The sequence below is a fragment of the Pyrgilauda ruficollis genome, unplaced genomic scaffold, assembly GCF_017590135.1.
Source record: "Pyrgilauda ruficollis isolate IOZ18807 unplaced genomic scaffold, ASM1759013v1 scaffold6, whole genome shotgun sequence".
Lineage (NCBI taxonomy): Eukaryota > Metazoa > Chordata > Aves > Passeriformes > Passeridae > Pyrgilauda > Pyrgilauda ruficollis.
In genome coordinates, this window is record NW_024527710.1 from 5,209,250 (window position 1) to 5,229,756 (window position 20,507).

Consider the following 20,507-nt stretch of genomic DNA (forward strand, 5'->3'; position numbering starts at 1 on the left):
CCTGAAACCATTAATTATCTTTAAAAATGTGTCTTTCTCCTGTGAAAAATAAATGAAAGAATGCTTTCCCCTGTGCTATTAAAAAGCTGATTTCTATTATTTGCAACTGAAAAGAATAAGTAAGTATATAGTTCCATTCTTGCTGTTAATGCATCTGTCAAAGTGAGCACATAATTATACTTTAGATCTATCTATCCATACTCTAAAACTATGATCATAATCATTAAATAATTATATTTTATATAGATGCACAATAAAATTTCTTCCATCCCCACTTACTGCACTTATTACCATATGGTATTTCTTCCTTGATCCTGAAAGGAATAAGAATATGAGCATTTTGAGGCACTAGTCTATATGTATTTATAGCAGTAAGGAGTAGAACTGCCAAAATGCATGAAATTTTCTGTTACAGCTCTCAGAGAAATCAGTGAGAGGTCTCTGCATTCAGTGCTGATTTTATCTTTGCAGTTAGATTGTAAAAGGCGTAACTGGTCCTCTGCATTTGATTTCACAAGTACATTTCAAACAGACCTGAATTTATGTGGTCAGCAAAGTTCACTATGTGAACCAACTTCTCCTAGCTGTTTATTAAGACAACACTCATTTCTTTCCAATAATGTGGTTAGCAGTGTTTGTATGTCTACCTAAAATTAAAGCAGTTGGATTTCCACAAAATATTAAGTTGCTATCAAATGTAGAAGGACAGAGAAATCTAAATATCAACTCATCAGACAGAAGTATTGGTGCAGAACACCTGCAGCACATAGGAAACAGTAATTTACAGGTCATCACAAGTTCTCAGGATTTCAGGGGGAAAAAAGACTCGTAGCCATCATTTTCAAGACAGGACAAGAAAAGGTGATTGAGATATTTTATTGGTGTAACTAGACATAGGTCCCTGGAGCTCAATACAGGCGTATTTCCATGGAATTAAGAGGAAGGAGCTGATTTTGGCTAAAATTCTTCCTAAACAAGTGAAAGGGTAAGAGGGTTAGTATTACATATAGAAGGTTGCTGTTGATTTTAACAGCAGTAAATCAGTTTAATCTACCTTTTTCTCTTTGTGGTTTGAATATGCTTGATATGGAAATCTTTATTTTGAGTTGTACTGATTGGTGGGAGAATTCAGATGGACCCTGTGAAAAGTGAGCACTGGGCTAACAGCAACTTCCTGAAGGTCAACAAGGAGAACTGCAAACATTTGCAAATGGGTAGATCTGTACACAATAGGAACTAACCAGGAGCCCTGCAGAAAAAGATCTGAGGGTTACTGAGGGCTCCAGGTTCAAAGTCTGCAAATAGTGTATTGGGCTGCACCAGGATGATCATGGCCAGTAAACCAAGAGAAATTGTTATCCCCATTTACCTGATACTGGTGGGGCCATATCTAGAATACTGTCTCTGGTCTGGAGCTGCCCCATGAAAAGAGATTGCCCTGCAGAAGACTACCATGGTAATGAGGGGTCTGAAACATGTGGCATGGAAAGAGATTTGGAGAGCTAGGCTTCTTTGGCTGGGAAATGAGAAGGCTAAAAAAGGAACTAGAAGCAACCTATGGGTACTTGAAAGACAGTTAAAACACAATGGAGACAAATTCTTCTCAACAGACATTTGGAGGAGGGTTTACATGTTATACCAGAGAATCAATCAGGCAGAAGTTATGCCTTGAGAGGTTCAAATTGGACATCATGACAAAGCTTTTGCACTACAAGGATACATGATTCTAATACTAAATACACAGAGATAAGCTCTGGTCTTCTTACTGACATTTGAAAAAACAGACCTTAAAGCCCATGAAGCCCATAGATGCTTCAGCTCAGCAGCCCCTGGAATTAAACATTCAGTACATCAAGGGTACAGGTTTATCTGCTGAAGGCAGTGTCCTGCAGGTTTATCTGCTGCAGATTTATCTGCTGCAGGCAGTGTCCTTCCTCTGTGCTGCCTCCGATCTCTGTCATGTGTGGTGGCACTACTTGCCAGTGACATTGTTGGGAGTAGTTTTGCCCCTTTCTGAACTGCACCTCAACTGCACCATTTCTCCTCTCTATTTCAGCTGGTGAGTTTGAGGTATCAAGAAACCTCTTAGTTAAGTGATAAGGAACAGCAGTTCAAATGAAACAATGCTGATCCCTGATCACCCATTGCCTCTTCAAGCCTTCCAACCAGTGTCACTTGCTGTATTCTATCTGCCTCCATTGGAAGCACCTACCCTCTGGGCCCCCGTGGTGGGGCAAACAGCTGTTAAACATTCCCCTTTGAAGAAGAGGAGATCATTTCAAGCCTGTTCCGTGAGGAATTATAGCAAGAGTTATTGCCACTGGATACACTAACACTATAGCTGATCCATGTATCCTTCATTGTTTTCGAACCTCTTAACTCTGACACCTAGGACAGCATATTAATAAACTTGGTAGAAAAGCCTATTGAAAATCTTTAACTTTCTTAGCTTGATTTGTGTTGTATTTATCTGCTTGTTTGTCTCTAGCACTAATCTCAGTGCTAAGGGAGCTGGCGAAAGAACTCCTTGCCCTTTGCAGGAACAGAAAGCAAATCACAAAGTTTTTGGCTCATGTGCATACACATAGATATAGACATGTGTATATCTATATATATGCACACATACATTCTGTTTGATGTGGATATAAAAGCTAATTCCACTTTAACAAGTTTCATGTAAATTTAAAGCTTCATAGGTGCATTTGCAAGTTATTGACCAAGTCAACACAAAAAATGCACAAAGCTTTTATAAATCAAGGCAAAAGATGCCTAACTGAAAAGAAAGGCTGTGAATTAATTCTCAGGCAGCTGGCTGCTAGAAGGAATGAGAAATGCAAACCATGAAAAGCAAAAAACGCTACAGCCAAATGTCACCGTGTCTTCCTGCTGAGCTTGCGAGGGCTTTTCAGGCAATGCGAGGGAAGGACAGCCTGCCACACCTGCAGGGTGCTGCCAGCTGGTCAACTGGCTCTGCAACAGGGGAGTGGAGTCTTAGGATAAACATTAAAAGGTAACTCAAGTTACGTTTCAAAAATATTGACTTGCATCCATCAGCATTTTTGAGCATTTGCTTTTTTAGGCAATTGAGACATAGTTTTGATGGTAGATATGAAGGGAAGGCAAGAGCACAGCATATGCGTTTTTCACCTTGTACCAGTGCAGCCCAGTTTAGCAGCAGTGATTCAGCAAAGGCTTTATCCCACCCTTCCCTCAGGAAGCCCCACAGTGGGCACCTACAGCACTTCACAGCAGCTGGTTTTGGGTTCATGAGACCCATTGAACAGTAGCTGCATAAGTATGAATGGCATGAACCATTTCCCCTTCTACTCCTAGAGCTGATGCTTTCTTGTCAAGCTTATAAAATAGCATGCTTTATTAAAATTACTGTTGATAGCAGAAATATTGCTATGTTGCAGTCACAACAATAACCATTTGCAAGACACTTATCCTAGCTCTGTCTCCTCCTTCTCTTAGCTGGAGTAGCATTTCTAGCATATTTCTGGGAAGTCTGTCCATCAGGGACACAAATGGTGCATTTCTATCATTTTCTGTAAGAGATATGTTAACTTATGTAATTCAGTATAAATTTCCACAGACTACTAATCTAATTTTTTCATCTCATACCTGTGGTACCTAATCTATGCTTTTTTTAAAAAATTCAAGTAGTGGCTTTTCTCCTGCATAGAAAGAAGGGTAAAAGTGGTCATAAGGCATGATGAAGGTGAGGAGATAGGAGCACAGAAGATAAACAGTCAGAATCCTGAACCTCTTGCCTCAGTGATCTGTTTGCTCAGCCAAGAAAATCCAGAAGTTGATTCTGGTTGTACACAATAACTGCAATCTATTGTAACACAACACGTGGGAAGACTGCAAATGTGAGGAATGCCCTGTGCCTCTGCATGTCCAGGCTGCTTGGTGCCATGTCATGGCAACAATGCTGCCAAAGCTGCCTTGTAAAGAATCACCCTCTGACAGCTTTGTCTCCCAACAACTGTGTAGCTGTCCGTTCATGGGAATTCCTTCTTCTCTTCAGGATGCAAAATGCCAGCTGAGGAAACACCCAGATCATTATCCCATAGCAGACAAAATAAATATTGTGTTTCCTCTGAACCAGCTATATATAGAATTTATCTGACCCCGTTAAGACACTGAGATAGCATGGGTTCAACTCAGGCAAGGGAAAATGCTGAAGAACATCTAGAAGAAGCATCACATCTTCCAGAAGTATCTGTTACATAAAGAATAAATGGCAAACAAATCTGTTCAGCATTTGGAAAATGAAAAAGCCCTTGGGAACTTGTCCATGCAGTGGGGTGAAGAGCCTTGTTGCCTGCCCAATGTTTTCAGCTTCTCTAAATGAGGAGCCCAGACACTTAATTATTTAGTAGAAATACTGATTCACTGAGTCACTGTGGTTTTTTACAGTAGAAGAGCAGAAAGAGAAAACTTCTGACAACTACCTGGGTGAAAACCCCTTTGAGTCGCTGCTTGTGTATCTAAGGCATGATTAAAGTAACATTTTTCTCTTCCGTGGCTGTGAGTAAGACCTGGTCATGTACCTCTTCTAAGAGAATGATCCATTGGTCATAATGGGAGCTTTTCCAGCAGATCAGTGTTAATAATGATGATTGGCTGTGCAGTGGTTGCACAGTTTTCATGAAGCTGAAGAAATCACTTAAAGTGAAATTCACTTAAAGTGAAATTCAGTGTCTCTCCATCTTTCTGGTGCAGATTCCCTTTGTTACAGTGGGATGTGCTGATTATTGAATGGTTCAGTTGCTGTCTTGTCCTGACTTTTCACTCTCTGGAGTTTCAAGCAGCATTTCAATAATAGTGTGAGAGATGTCCATTAAGGTTTTGGGGACGGCGGTGATGTTCCAGCATTTCCAAGCAACGGGAAATGTTTTCCAACTTTGCAGCTGCCTATCATGCCTGAGCAATTGCCTGTGTGGTATGCATTTGTATTCATCAGTGATCCAAATTCTCCTTTGTCATGGTCACACGAACTGTTCAACAGCACTGGCCATCTCTGACCTTCAGTGACCCAGGTAAAGGTTATGAATTTGCTTCTGAGCACATTAGACTCATCATTGCATAGCTGTTTTCACTAAAACAATAGTATCCAGCGTAAAAATAATAATTGAATCACAGGACTGCAAGGGACCTCTCCTTATCCATCCTTTTTCCCCATCTCTGGCTTTCTGCTCCTGGCAGATGTTTATTTTCCCAAAAAACACCTGGTATAGAGGCTGCACATCTTTACCAGGCAATCTTTTTCTCTGCTCTTTATTGTCAGAAAGTTTTTTGTACTTTTCCTTGATGCAATTTCAGTTTAAGCTTGTTGCTTGCCTTCTGCATTGTGGAAATTGTTCCCTTCATCTTTGTGGTAATTATTTTTTACCTAGCTTTAGGCTGTTCTCAAGTTGTGGCTGTGAAAAAAAATCTTATTGATATGCTCCTTTGTTTTTTTGGGTTTTTTTTTTGGTCAAATGAATAAAATTTTACTCTGGGTATCAACATTTTTCTGTCATAACTTTTAAACCATGTCTCCTGTTTCACTATCTATTCCTTTCTCTGTGAATGCACTGTTCACCAATGCAAACTCAAGTGCATTTTGCAAAGCAGTTTTCTTCTTCCTGTCACTGCCAGCAGATGACTTTGTGCAGTGCAGTCACAAAACACCTGGATTTGCATCCTCCTCTGTATGAAGCATTTTTTCCGTTCCAAATAGAGCCTTCTGTGATAATGCTCAAGCGGTCTGTAGTCCATATCCTGTTAGCAGCACAGTTTTCATTGTTCTGCATTACTTCCACAGTGTGACACAGCTTTTTTCTTTGCTGAGGGGCAGCTTTGTTCTTTTATACTAGTCTCTCCAGCAGGACATAGTTACAGGAAAATACTGGATATTCAACAAGGTAGAGAATATTTAAATACTATGTTGGTGCCTGTAGCTGATCTATTTTGCATTACTTCATATGATGAATTTTAACAGCACTCCCATAAGACTATGTGAACACATTGTATTTTGTAACGTTAATTTGTGAATAAACTGATATTTTGATAATCTTATGATAAATATGCACAATATTGCTCTGGGTGCATCTGTTCCTAGATTGTTAATGATGCCTTTCTAGTCACCATAAATAACAGAACAATAATCACAATCAGAAAACAGATCTTAATGTGTATTTAAACTGTTTTATACATTTATGGGAAAACAAATGACTTTTTACTGTAGTCATTAGTTCTGAAACCTTGTTTAAACAGCTACAATATGAATTTCCAACACACAATTGTGTGCCTAGAACGCACTGTCTCATAGCATTGTGTCTCACAAAGAGATTCTCCAGCCTTGTCGCCCAAGAAGCTATTGAGGAGCTGTCAGAAGTGATACCTGACCAGCTCCCAGGGAGCAGCCGTGGCCACCTGAGCTGGACTGGTGACTGTGCCTCTGGGGCGAGCCTCACTGTCCTAGAGAGCATGTCATGTGTGTATGAGATCTCAGTGTAGCATCACCTCATTTCCTGTAACTTCAATGATGTCACCACTTACAAATACATGAAGTGATTGCAGATGTCAAAAATATCTGTATTAACTATAACTTTCTAATCCATTGGCTGCAGGAAACCCTGGCAGTTTTAAAATTACTGGATAGTAGCACTTTTTCTTCTGGCTAAAATGATGCCAACTAAAAGAAAACCAAACTGTGCCAATGGCTATATCCCAAATATGTAATAAGTCCAAATAGGCTTTAACAATGGTGGAGGGTTTACATGTCATACCAGATGCAGTATGATACTACTTGTAGAGGTTTTTCAAGAATTTGAAATGTCTCCTACATGATATCAACTCAATTACCTGTCCATTTGTTCAAGCACAGTAATATTTGTGCATTATTCAGTGAATTACAGTTATTCAAATAACTGTGCCTATGCACATTAAGTAAAAGCAGCCTTTACAGAATATTTGGAGAACGTGTGGAAAATGCAGACGAAAATCTAGTGAGCTGCCATTTTAGAAACACACTTTGGTATTTCCTTTGTGCTGTTCATTAACCCTATTCCCAAATACCAAATGCTGCACATCTGCAGATATCTGTGACAGCATGGCCAAGGCAGCTGCCTGGCCTTTGTCTGAGCTCTGAAGGGGGAACACAGAGCTGTGTGCCAGTGGGGTCCCCTCCATGACCAGAGGGACACTTGCAAAAGCCTTGCCAGCAAAAGCAGAGCTGGAAGGAAAATTCATATTCCTTCTTTTTTTCTTGTCTGCTCTGGTGAGGACAAACCTTGGAGAAGCCTGGGTGGCTTGGGAGCAGGAGCAGGGCAGCTGAGTGCTGTGGATGTGGCCTGTGGCGGGAGGTGTGGCACAAGGACTCGTTAGCCTACTGCCGGGAGACGGAGATGTGCTCTGGCAAGGGCTGGCCCTCCTCCGGGGTAACCTCCAGCCAGGGTAAAACTGGAGAAAATGAAGCCGAGGGAAGCGTTTGTTTAGGGAAAAGTGTGTGAAACCCTCATTGTTGCAGTCCCTGAGGCAGAGGTGGAGCACAGCAGCGGTGTCCCTCCTTCTCCACAGAGGCGGAAACCTTAATAGTGTGAAGGAGTGGGAGCAGGCGGACACGCTCTGCCGGTGAGTGCCCCGCAGAAAGCCAGGACAGCAGAGTCGGCTGGGCTTATTTCCTTAAGATTTCTATTTGGAGCTGTCCCTGTCATGGGATATTCTTCCTTTGGTCACCCACAAGAACCGCCTGGTCTTCAGCTGTGCCACCAGGGAAGAAGGCAGCGGCAAAAGGGCTCGCAGGCGGCCAAGCCAAGGCACCCTCGAGCCCGAGGGTCATCAACCTTCCCCCTGCCCATCGCAGCTGAAAAGAATGTGCCTGGACGCGGGGTTACAACGCTGTCAGCACAGCCGTGCCTCCGCACAGAACTAGCGGAACGGGGCCGTGCCGGCCCTCAGGCCACACGCGGGGCGGGCCGGGCCCGCCCGTACAGGTAAGCGGCGCCGCGCGGGGGGCGGCCAATGGCGCGGCCCGACTGCCGCCGCCAGCCAATGGGGGCGCGGCGGCGGCGGCCCCATGGAAATGTGCCTGGTGGGGAGCCAATGGGGCGCGGCCGGGCCGCGGGCGGCGCTTTCTGTGCTGCCAGCGCCGGCGGCGGCCGCGCGTCCCTCATCCCTCTCCGCCGACCCCGCCGCGCGTCCCCCGTCCCTCTCCGCCGACCCCGCCGCGCAGCATGGCCGGGCTGGGCGGCGGCCTCGCCGCCTTCGGGCGCTGCACGCACGCCGTGGTGCGGGCGCTGCCCGAGTCGCTGTGCCGGCAGGCGCTGCGCAGCGCGGCGGGCCCCGAGGTAGACTTCGCCCGCGCGGAGAGGGAGTATCAGCTGTATGTGGGTGTGCTGCGGGGCAAGCTGGGGCTGCAGGTGCTGGAGCTGCCGGCCGACGAGAGCCTCCCCGACTGTGTCTTCGTGGAGGATGTGGCCGTGGTCTGCGAGGAGACGGCGCTGCTCACCCGCCCGGGCGCGCCCAGCCGCCGGAAGGAGGTGAGGTGCGGAGCGGTGCGGTGAGGTGCGGTGCGGAGCGGGCGGCCTGAGGAGCCATGCCTGCGCAGGTGAGCTCGGCCGGCCGCGCCGTCGGGCGTGTCCCCGGGCCCGCCCCAGCCCCCGGCGGGAGCGGCGGAGCGGGGACCGCGCTCGGAGCCGCAGCCCCGCTCGGCGGGAGCGGCCCCGCGCAGCGGCTCAGCCCGGTGCCCGCCGCCGGCAGCCGAGCTCGCTGTGCGGCGGAGCCCCGCGGTGCTGGGCTCACTGGAGAGCGATGCTCTGCTCCTGGGGACAAGTGGATAGACAGTGTAAACTATGACTCATCCATTCTGGGGCGTGCGGGCTTTCTCCCGGTGTCAGCGTGCCCAATCCGTCCGGCGGGATGGGTCGCTGGCGGGTTGTGCGGGTTTGTGAGCACGGTGCAGCCCTGCTCAGTCCGCAAACCCCATATTCAGTACACGCTGAACCCGAGCTCAGCCCCAGGCAGTGCATCACTGGTGCCTGCGGTAGTTGTATGTACTGGCCTGTGCACAAGAGCTGGTGTGTGTTTTGCTGTGCTTGGTGTCAGCCCTAATGCCCTTGAACCTGATGTCACCTTCCTTGTGCAAGCATTGCAGGCCCCCTGCATGTATGGGGGACACAGGCCATTGGAGAGAGGTGTGGTGGATGCACACCCACAGGAGCCTTATTTTAGATCTTCTTAGTATTTTCTTAATGTCTTCAGCCCATTCATAAACTAGTTTCATCAGGCAGTGCATGCATTGAAGTGCCACCTAGTTATCTTCTCAATGAGCAATGACAGCCTGCCTTCCTGAAAGTATCTTTTAATGTAACTCTTCTCATGTCTCTTTCAGTTCCCATCATTGGTACCATAGTGCCTTGTGAGATCCACAGGCCTGTGCTGTTCTGCCTGTGGGACAGGCCACTAGCTCTAGTACAGGAATAGCACCTCTTGGTTTTGGTGTTTTTTACATCGTGCCTTTCTCTTATCAATTACAAAGTTTTCTTAAATTTTCCCCAACAGTGTAGTACCTGGGATACTGCATACAACTTGTACACGTGCACTTCCTGTGCATAACCATGTGTATTTACTCCTTGTAACACCCCTGAATGCTCTTTAAGGTGACAGCACCAGAGTAAAGTGTTTACCACATGCTACTCTCAGAAGCAGCTGTTTCTTAGCCAAAGTGAGTTTTCACTGGTCCTTCCCATGACATGCTGGTATGTAGCTCTGTGAGTCCTGCTGCCATATGTACCATTGTTCCTTCAGGAGGAAGGATTTACTTCTTTCCATGAGTGACTTGTCCAGGCAGAGTCACAAACTAGAGAGAGACAGAGATTTCAGGCATAATTTGAATGTTATTAGTGTTCTTGAATGATGGAGCAATCCCTCCCTTGAGTTTTCTATGAAGAAAAACCAAAAAAAATAATTGAACAAGTATCCTTTTAAAGTTTTAACAATGCATGACTCTGCAGTGTGGTGCTTGTCTGAACATTTAACTCTTATTTACAACAATTCTTCCTCCTGGTAACATCGTTACAGCAGTGTCTTGTGGAAAGGGGGAGAAGGTGCTCATTTCTGCAGGATGCTACCTGCCTGTTCCTGACCCCTCTCCTCCCCAAGGCATCCTCCCCTTCCCGGTGTGGTTACTGTCAGCTTTGTTTAGCTGGGGTGTCTGTGTTGAGTAGTTGGTGACCAGGATGTCATATTGAAAATGGTGAAATGGCAAAGGCTTTAGAAAGCAGGAATGCACACATGCCTACCCAGAGCTCTTTATGCTGTGGCTGTGTGTGCCTTGGACATCATGGCTATGATAATGTCACCTTCATATAGCCCCCCAGAAAGAGCTGCGTGAGGCTATTTCCTGGTGTACCCAAAGCTTCTCTGCTCTTATTGCCTCCAGCTGTGGTTCTGGAGGTACCAACCACAGGTGCTCAGGCAATCCAGGCACTGAGATATGTGGGCACCCTGTGCTGAGGGAGCCCAGCACCTGCTGCTGACCCTCCTGCCAATCCCAGTGAGTCTGTTAGAAGCCTCCCAAGATAATTTTCTGAGGTTAATGTTCAGTCTTTGAATTCCCCATTGAGATAGTTGCTGGAGTCTGGTGGCAAGTGATGTTGCTGCAGGATCTGTCTTACCATCTGCCTTTATCAGTGACCTAGAGGAGACTGAGGCATCTTTATGGAGCTGTGAGTGGCCCCAAACTGGGGCAAGGGTGAGAAGTGATACCATTGGGGTCTAGGCTGTGCAGAGGGTCCTTACCAGGCTGAAGAAAGGGGCTGACCTGTGGAGATCTCATGGCTGAACCGGGGCAAGTGCAAAGTGCTGCCCCAGGAGAGGAAGAGTCCTACATCAGCTGGCTGTTATGAAAGTGCACCAAGACTGTTGCAGTGCACTGTCACCTGTACTGGGTGACAGGGAAAGAGGGTGGATGCAGGCTATGTAAGCACTGGTTTCTCAAACTGCAATCTCTTATTCTTTTTATGTAACATAAGTGCAAACCCATGAATATTTTAGCAGTACAGTTGGCGTATGCTTGGCTTAACCCAGTAAAGCCCAGCTCCTGATCATGCACTCCTGACCTCAGCCTCCCTATAAGGCAGGACTCAGCTGGACTTGTCTTACTGGTCTCTTAACTGTTAGATGTATCTTTGTCCAGAGCAGGCAGGGGCAGAGGAAGAAGGAAAGGACGAGTGAAACAGGGTCGTAGAGCACCATTTCTGCATGTCATTAATAGAGGGAGGGTTTGTGTCCAGGAGGCCTGCCAAAGAGGCATGTGGTAGGTTGAGCTCTGAAGCCTGATCAGACCAGTGAAAACTGAAGAGCACAGGGGATTGCTGAGGTGCATCCCAAACACAACAGCCTGGCTGCATACACAGCTGGAGCAGTGCTGTTTCAGGTGTTTTGTGCCTTTTGATAAACTGTCTGCCAGATGCATGAACTGAGCAGCACTGTCTTAATCTCCTCTGTTTCATGCTACTGAAAACCTATAATGCAGTATTCAAGAAGGATACAGCTTTTTCTTTCACTGACTAGACTCTTTATTAAGAAGGCTTGTCACCAATTACGGTAACACTATGCAGTAGACAAATTTCTGCAGTAGTTTTATAATAGCATTGATTGAGCTTTCAGGCTTTATAGATATTATTACTTATTCCCCCAGCAACACTGGATTCTTTACTGATTGTCTGTCTGGAACAAAACAAAATAAAATCTAGGGTTATGTCTGTTCCTGCTCCAAGTTATTGTAAGGAGAAAAAAAGAATTGAATTAAATTTGGTCATGTTCAGGCAGTGCTGGGAAAGAGCCCAGTATTTTTTTAGTAAAGTAGAAAAATTAGTCATGCATTTAATGATTTGTTTGCAAGTCAGACTTATTTCAAGGCATTATGTTTCTGTGTTATAAGCTTCTGAACTTACTTTAAAATTCATAGTTTTTGTGGAGTTTTGATTTCGCAGAAAGGTAAAGGCTTTTGAAGTAAGCCAAAGGTAGATTGCTAGTATGTCTAAACTGGTGTTTTGCTTAGCTGTGTGCAGTCACCAGTGCACTAGATGCTTAAGTTGAGTAAGTCCAGTGGAAATGTTGTGATCATTGATCAGATTGCCAGTTCCAGCGCCTTTTGTTCCAGCAGTATGTTCTCAATTGTCTGTTCCTCCTGTATAAACTCTCAACGTCACCTTCTGCGTACAGCAGGGTTAGTTGCTGTGAAGAGCCCTCATCAGCACATTGCTCTTGCTGCCTAAGTTGTCTTAATGTGCTTGGGATAGCGCAGAACAGCATTTCCACCATTTCTGTGCTTATGCAGACAGATGGAAACCCAAAAGCTCAGCAAAACGCACCCACAGTGACCTGGCCTCTTCTCAGCTGCCAAGCAGAGAATGGAGAATTAGTTGGTGCTGGGAAAACTACAAGAGCTGCTGCAGAAGAGCTCAGTGCATTTCCTTCCTTGGTTAAGAGGAAACTTCTGCCCAAGACTTTTGTTGTTCTCTACACCCCCAAGGCACACTGGGAACTTGTGACTGCATTCATGTGGTGTAGGAAAGCTGGTTCTTCAGCAGTGAGGGACAGAATAAGCAGCCAAGAGCTGTGTTCGTCAAATCCCATCCTCTCAACAAGAACTGGAGAAACCACCTAATTGGAAACCACCTAATTGCTTGGTATCTCTTCCCAAAGCTACTTGCTGTGTGGCAGGATTTTGTCGACAGCCCATCCTGTGCTGGGCCAGGTAACCTGCTCCTCAGTGCTGAGCACCCTCAGCTGCCACCCCCTCCCACCCTGTGGAGCCTCTGCATGGCTGTGTAGCTGTGCGTGAGCCACAGCTTGCAGCCTACACTGGCCCGTTGTCCCAACTGCAGCTGACTGCTTGCAGGGATAGTTCTCTGACCAGGAGGTAGAGGTTTCTAAAAAAAAAAACCCAGAAGGTAAAAAGAGTTTACTAAGTTATTTAGGTATTGTATTACTGAGGTAATACAGCATAGCTGCTGCTAAATGCAAGACACTTTCTCCACTCTCTCTGTAGGTATAGATGGTCCTGCAGGTTAATGATGTCTGTTTCAAAGTAATAGAAAAGCTAGGCTCAGAAGAAAGAGATTTAAGGCTCTGCTGGGCTCCTGAACTTAATTAGGTTACGGGGGTTTTGTTCTACAGCATACACATGTGGGCCTTTAGAATCCTTTAGGTTTGAGAAGACCTTTAAGATTGTAGAGTCCAATTGTTAAGCCAGCACTGCTGAGTCCACCACTAAATCATGTCCCTAAGTGTCCCATCTATGCATCCTTCAAATAGCTCCTGGGATGGTAATTCCACTACTTCCCTGTGCACCCCAAAGCTTGACAACCCTTTCAGTGAAGCAATTTTCCCTAATATCCAATCTAAACCTCCCCTGGTGCCAGCTGAGGGCCTTCCCCCTTGTCCTGTTGCTTCTGATCTGGAAGCTGAGACTAATTCCCACCTCACCAGCACCCTTTCAGGTATTTGTAAAGTGGTGAGGTCCCTTCTGAGCCTCCTTTCCCTCAGGCTGAGCACCTCCCCAGCTCCCCCAGCTGCTCCTCACAGCACCTGTGCTCCAGACCCTTCCCCAGCTCCCCTGTCCTCCTCTGGGCTCACTGCAGCCCCTCCAATGTCTTTCTTGTCATGAGGGCCCCAGAACCGGACCCAGCACTCAAGGTGTGGCCCCACCACTGCTGAGCACAGAGGGACAATCCCTGTCCTGCTCCCGCTGGCCACACCATTGCTGGTACAGGCCAGGAGGCCACTGGCCTTCTTGGCCACCTGGGCACAGCTGGCTCACGTTTGTGTTCAGCTGCTGCCAACCAGCATCCCTGGGTCCTTCTCCACTGGGCAGCTTTCCAGACACCCTGTCCCAAGGCTGTTGTGCTGCATGGGGTTGTTGTGACCCACATGCAGGACCCAGCACTTGGTTTTGGTGAACCTCATAGAAATGGCCTTGGCTCATTTGTTCCAGCCTGTCCAGACCCCTCTGGAGAGCGTTCCTAGCCACAGGCAGTTCAGTAGTGCCTCCCAAGGGATCCTATCAACCAGTCCCTTAAACAGGCCAATTTCTCCAAGAATCAAAAATTATTTCATTATTTCTGTTCCTAGGGTGGCTTTCAGCCACCAGATCACTCACCAGTCCTTCTCTGTTCATAATCACCATATCCAGAGGGACTTAACACATCAATAACCCTTTCCTGCCGCATGGATCTGCATCCCCTGCTTCCACTGAGACAGCAAATGGCTGTCTGAGCAGCCTCACTAAGCACGCCATCCCTCAAACATTGGTGTGCTGCCCCCAGGCTTACCTAGTTAGCCTGGTTTTTATCTCTTTTTCTCTTCAAATCTAGTTTTAAACTGTAGTTAAAACTCTAGGACTCAATGAGCCCTGCTAACTCCTTTGCAAGGAGAGAGACAAGTGTCTCCAGCAGGCCTGCTGTTGTGTAAACCTACCCATTATCAAAACCCAAAAATTCTGCTGGTGACACCAGGCTCAGAGCCAGGTATTGATCTGCTGGCTCTCTTGTTTCTGCACTCATCACTCCCTGCAGTTACAAAGCTGGAGGGGAATACTGCTTGTGCTCCTGATCCTATAGCCAGTTGTCCCAAGGCTCTGAGGTCTGTTGGTTGCCCTCAGACTTCTTGTTGGGATTTCCTTGCTGCACACCTGAAAAATCAGTAAAGGATTATAATCTGAGTGCTGTATCAGGGGAGGAAGCTTTCTCTTCCATCTTTAACCAGGGCCCCAGGGGGACAGCAGCCTTCCCTAACAAGTGGGTCTGGTCTGCATTCTGTTCCCTTCAGAAGGGAATCTCCTCTGTCATATCAGTGGCCTGTCTTTTTTTTCCTTTATGGTGGCAGTTTTGATGCTGGGCACAAGCTGAATGAACCTCAGCAATACCTCCAAGCCAGATGAAGCAAGCAGAAGAGCTCCTGTACCTGGGCACGCCTCCCACAGGGATGCTCAGTGCTGCTGGCCAGCCCTGGGGAAGAGCAGGACACTCCCTGCAGCCCAGCTCGGGGTGACAGTGTGCTCCCACCCAGCTCTGTCTGGGCAGCTCTGTCAGTCATGTGGGTGCAGAGCTTAGCAAGGCTTTGGCTTTCTGCTCCCTGGTTGAGCTGGCACTGTCAGGAATTTATCTCCTTTCCATGGAGGATTAGCACTGGCTGGTCACTAGAGAAGTAAGAGATTAAATGTTTTATTACCATTTTAAATAATTCATGGCTCTTTAAACTGTCGCGCAACTTGTGGCAGTCCTTTATGTTTTCACTGATCCCTTTGCACATCCTTATTGTGCTTTACCCCTGATGACCCAGACCACCTTGGTGTTCCACCTAGAAAACTTAGCATGGAAAGCACAGAGGTTACCACAGTGTAATTGCTTAGTACTTGAAACAGCAGGTAAGTAAACATGGGCAAACACTTTACATGAAGGCTGACAAAAATTAGAGATGGCACTAGGTACCTTTCCACCTTCTTGTTAGACTGGGTCTTTTAATACCTTTCCCATTTTATACTGAGCCATATGTACATACTCCTGTACCCTGTCTTTTTCAGCATGTTCTCTGTCTAACCTTACAATTAGAGTGAAAGCATGCAAAATACTGTCAGCATTTTTTCTGTCATTCTGAAAACAAGTTAAGAAGTACCAGCCAGACTTTGGATAAGATGCATACCTGAGTTTTCATGTGGGATTTGGTTGTTCTTTGGGCCTATAATTGGCAAACCCAAATGTAATGATCTTCTACATAGTGTCACTTGGAGACTTTCTCCAGGATGGTGGGTGATGCCCATCATGGGTTACAGAAGGCAGTGAAGTAACTCGTATCAGAATCTGCTTCAGTGTTTTCTTTTATCATATCAATAGCTTTAATTTTCAGTGTATTCTCTATTAGTATATAAATTAAATGAAAAGCATGTAGTAGAGGAGAAAAGTTTCTTAAACAGTACTGAGAAGTTTAAAAAAACCCACTCATTTAGGCAACATCAGGTAGACCTTTACCAGGAGCCAATATAATTATCAGTATACATAAGAATTTTTAGCTTCCTAAAGCAGACTATTTCAAAAATCATCTGCTTCTCAATTTAAGTGGTGCCTTTTGGATTGGGCGTGTGGTTCTTTGGTCTTAAATTTCATTGCTGATATAGCTCTGACCCTGCATTAATAAGGCTTACACTTTGGGTAAGGTGGCTATGCCAAGAACTATATTTTTTTCATTTTCAATTTTGCTTCTGTGATTCCCTATTTAATGAAAATGTTAGGAAGTAGCTTCTAGTCAGATCAATATAAGTGGACTGTATTCATTATAATTGGTTTCTATCTATAGAACTGTAAAACAGTCTTTAAGAACAGTATAGAAGCAGCTTGGGTTTCATGCTTTTCTAGTAGAAGCCATATTTAGACCTTGTTATTGAATTGTGATGTCAGGACTCTCAGAAATATCCCAGTTGCTGACCAAAAGATTAAAAAAAGTCAGAACCCAAATTAAATGCCTGTTTTTTAATCTCTTGTGGACACTTGATTATTATTGTGCAAGCCTGATGTCAGCTTCTGTACTTTGTTAATCACGGTTGCTTTAGCTGTGATAAATAGCCCTTGGTGAGCTTATGGTTCAGTGCAAATGCTAAGTGGTTAGAGGTTCCAAATAACCATAAGCATTTCCACCAGGTAAAAAGATCCTTTGCTGCTGCTCTCACTTATACATATAGCTTGGAGCTACCCTGTTCCTCCCCCAAGAACTTTCTGTATTTGGTTTGTTTTTTTGGTTTTTGTTTTGTTTTGTCTTTGTAACTGCCTTACTTAAAAGCATTGCAAAAACTAGTTTACCACTGTCACTTCTGGAATTGTGATTTTAGGATTCAAAGATGGGTTCATAACATCCCCAGTGTAGTCTGCCTGATGAGTTGTGCGCTTAAATTTCTTGTCTCCCGTCATCCCTCTTGGTGGGGTGACTGGGACATGCAACTCTTCAGCAAGCCTGGCTGATCTTAGCACAGATATTTTCCATTAAAATAAACACATGCAGACTTTAATTTCTACCACTATTACTGGTTATTTTGAAGTGATTCTGGAGCAGGTACTCTGCCTCTGCTGCAGGCTCAGCATGACTCTGCTGAGGATGCTGTGGGAAGTTACTGTATAGCAAGTTTTAACTTTAAAGTTTCCTAGTAAATAGTGCTGGATCAAAAACGTAGATCTGGTCGCTAAATGCTGACCTGAAACAAAAGTTATGTATACAAAACAATCTTCATGAGTCATAAGTTACACCAGTAGGCACACATCTGTGTAGAAGTCCTTGTTTATGGCAGGCATGCCAACCAGAGGTTTGTGGCTACAGAAAATATGTTCCTACCAAGAAAGTCATTACTGTCAGTAATTACTGATCATTCATCCCTTTGAAAAATAAACCATTCTGCTTTTGTTGGTGTTTATTATAGAAGCATATCCCTAATCAAGCTTATGGTGTAAGAGAGCTTCACTCTTGGTGTCAGATCTGGTCAGTCACAGTTGTAGGTGAAGATAAATTATATACCCAGAGCATGAGGTGACCATATCTTTTATTGCTACCCCTTTCATAGCAGTATTAGGAGTTTGTCTTCCAGAAAAAAAAAAAAAGTTAAATGTCTTATGGCTGAGGTGTACCTGAGTCAGTCTTGCATTCATCCAAGGCCAGTGATCACCTTTACCACTCTGATGTGCTGCTTTTTTGTCTCTGAGTCAATATTAACACTGTGCAAGTAGATAAAAATCAGCTCGTTCAAGACTCGCAGAACTCATTTTCATGTCAATAGAGATTCAGTATTTGGCATCATCTTTAAGAAACGATTGTGATAATTTGTTTCTGGAGGGTTCATTATGTATGTTCATAGTAAAGGATCTGGCTGTCCACGCCTGTCTCTGGATGCCAACTGAAATTCTCTGGCAAGATGAAATCATCTATCTCAGCTCAGTCCCAGCTGGCCAGTGAAGCAAAGCAAAACAAAACTGCTGCATAATTGGACACTGTTGACAGTGTTGTGATTGATTTTGCATTTCTCTTTGCTTTTTCTGAGGCTTTTAATGCAAGAGCTGCCAGGAAGCTGCATCCTGTATCTCAGAAAGGGTGATATTGCAGGGTAAGAATCCTTCTTGTGCAAATGTCTCTGCATTTCAGTGTGGTGGATGTCCTTTGAGCTGCAGGCCAGCAGCCATGGAGATGGTCATCTTCATGCAAACCCAGGCTAGAAAGACAAGTGTTTTAGAAACAGAGCTAGTTTTTGGCCTACTCTCCAGAAACAGCAAGCTATGTTCTAAAAAATAATTTAAATGTTTAGTGGTAAACTGCAGACCATGCCTCTGTGTAGAAGTAGAGGCATTTAGCAGTCCTATAGGAGTTAATTTTGCAAACAACAAAAGCACTTTGAAACATTTCACCTACTCAAGTACTGAGTGTGCCTGTCATCACTGTGCTTAAAATAGTAAAAGTGATGAATCTCACGTTCTTACGACATTTTACAGAGGAGAGGTGGCATGGCCATTGCTAGTCACTAGGTATTCACTGAAGTTTAATACACTTGTTCATGTCTTTGAACCTGCTAAAAGACTCTAATGGAAATACTTGTGCCTGTGCTAGCAAGAGCTGGAGTGAGCTCTTGAGAGGCAAAAATGCTCCTGAGGGGCAAAAATGAGCTGATAGAAACAATAGATAGTGATGGAGGATGACATGAATGGAATGCATGTATTTTCCAGTAGAAAGGTTTCATTGAGGTCTTCAGCAAGTTTGCTGGGTTTTTTTGCAAGGTGGTTTTGGGTGACTCCTGTAGCCAATACTCCTGTATTCAGAAACTTCAAACTATGGTGCTTTCTTGGAGTAGAGGGTGTTAGAGAAGAAGGTGGCACAGGGTTGTCATGACCCTTTTCCACATTCCTTCTGGCTGCAGCAGCTTGAAGTGTGTGGAGAGAAAGCTGGTTTTAATGTAGGTTTCCAAAAGAAATCAGGCAGACGCTACTCTGCTGTTGGCCTTACTGATATTTGTCCAATAATTCTTGATCCCTTTGATCTGAACTGGTTGCAAGGAAGGAATGGAAAGGTAGCCCCACCACCACCAATGCAGGAAAAGTCAAGGCAGAAGTCAGTGTAGGAGAGACACACTGTCAAAGAAAGGGGAGACCTGACTGTCTACATGGGGGAGGGCCCTTGTCAGCACTTCATGTATCATACAGGATGCCATTCTTTGCTGCTGCCATGTTGGCAAGTCCAACTGGGAAAATCTAATCCATGCAAAATGGAGCTTCTGCACTGCCATACAGAAATCTCTTATTTTTATGACCCTTAAAGCAAACATTTCTGTTAAACTTCATCTTATTCTGGAATGTGATCTTATTGTTGCACAATAAACCAACCAGCCTGCCTTGACCAGAGAACTCTGACTTAGGACAGTTCCTTCTAAATGGCCGTTGCTGAAAGGCCATCTTCTTGACTTGGCTCAAACTGATTATTCACCTGGACCTGAAATGCTGTGTGAGGTTCTGGTTACCCATTTTGGAAATGTAGAAGAAGCAGAAAAGGCATGTGGATGGATGAGAAGACCTTGCTGCAGTGTAGGACTGTTCCTGGATGAAGCAACACTAATTAGATAAATGCCTTCAGCTCAAAGTTATTTTGGGGAGGGGAGAAATAGGAGAGTTCTACAATATCTCAAATGGTACAGAGTAAATGAACTGGGACTCACAGTATGAAAATGACATCCAGAGAAGTACCCAGGCAGCAGATTCCAGCAGAAGGAAGTTCTTTGCCATGCAGTGCACAACTGAACTGTCAGAGTCATTGCCAGGATGTTGCAAGGTTGGGGGGTGGGAGGGGGCAAAAGTACAGCTGGATGTCAACTATGAAAGAGAGATCCATCAATAGCTGTTTTAACTCTTGGATCCAGATGCAATAGATGGCTTTGGAAATACGTGCATTGCCTCTTCCAATAAGCTGGGGAAGATACACTGGAGGCAGCAGCACTCTGTGCTTGTTCTCTGTGATTGTTCCCCTAAGCTGCTGGTACGGCCGCTGCTGGAGTCAGGCTGCTGGGATATACAGGTCTCTGTGACCCCCTTAAGCTGTTCATGCATTATGAATAAGCTGTAATACTGATAGCTGTTTAGCAGACTCCTAATGAGTCGCTTGCTGTGATCCTGAAGGTCATGAGTTGTTCCAAGCACTGCCTGTTTGGGAGGCAGATGCCCTGTCTTAACCTTGCACAGATCTTGCTGGTGTTTTCCTCCCACCTGGCAAGGGAAAACTTATGTTCAGGCTTAATCAGGGTGTCCAGTGGCATAAGATGGGCCATCACTATCACTGGCAATCGGTGGTTTGTGGTCAGATGTTGATTTATTTTTTCTTCCCTGCCTCAGGATATCCATCCTAGAACAGATAGTAGGAAATAGAATGATTCCACCATGAAGACAGTCAGAGATATTTTATGTCAACAGTATAAAAGAATTCTGCAGCCC

General features: G+C 45.1%; 1 protein-coding gene across 1 annotated transcript in view; it reads left to right on the plus strand.

The window, feature by feature from the left end:
* The first annotated feature begins 8,150 nt into the window (after positions 1-8,150).
* DDAH1 (dimethylarginine dimethylaminohydrolase 1) overlaps positions 8,151-20,507 on the plus strand; it is a 53,806-nt gene continuing 41,449 nt past the window's right edge. The window contains exon 1 of the mRNA XM_041483551.1: positions 8,151-8,534. Coding sequence (XP_041339485.1) covers positions 8,229-8,534 — 306 coding nt within the window. The 5' untranslated portion in view covers positions 8,151-8,228. The remainder of the gene's footprint in view (positions 8,535-20,507) is intronic.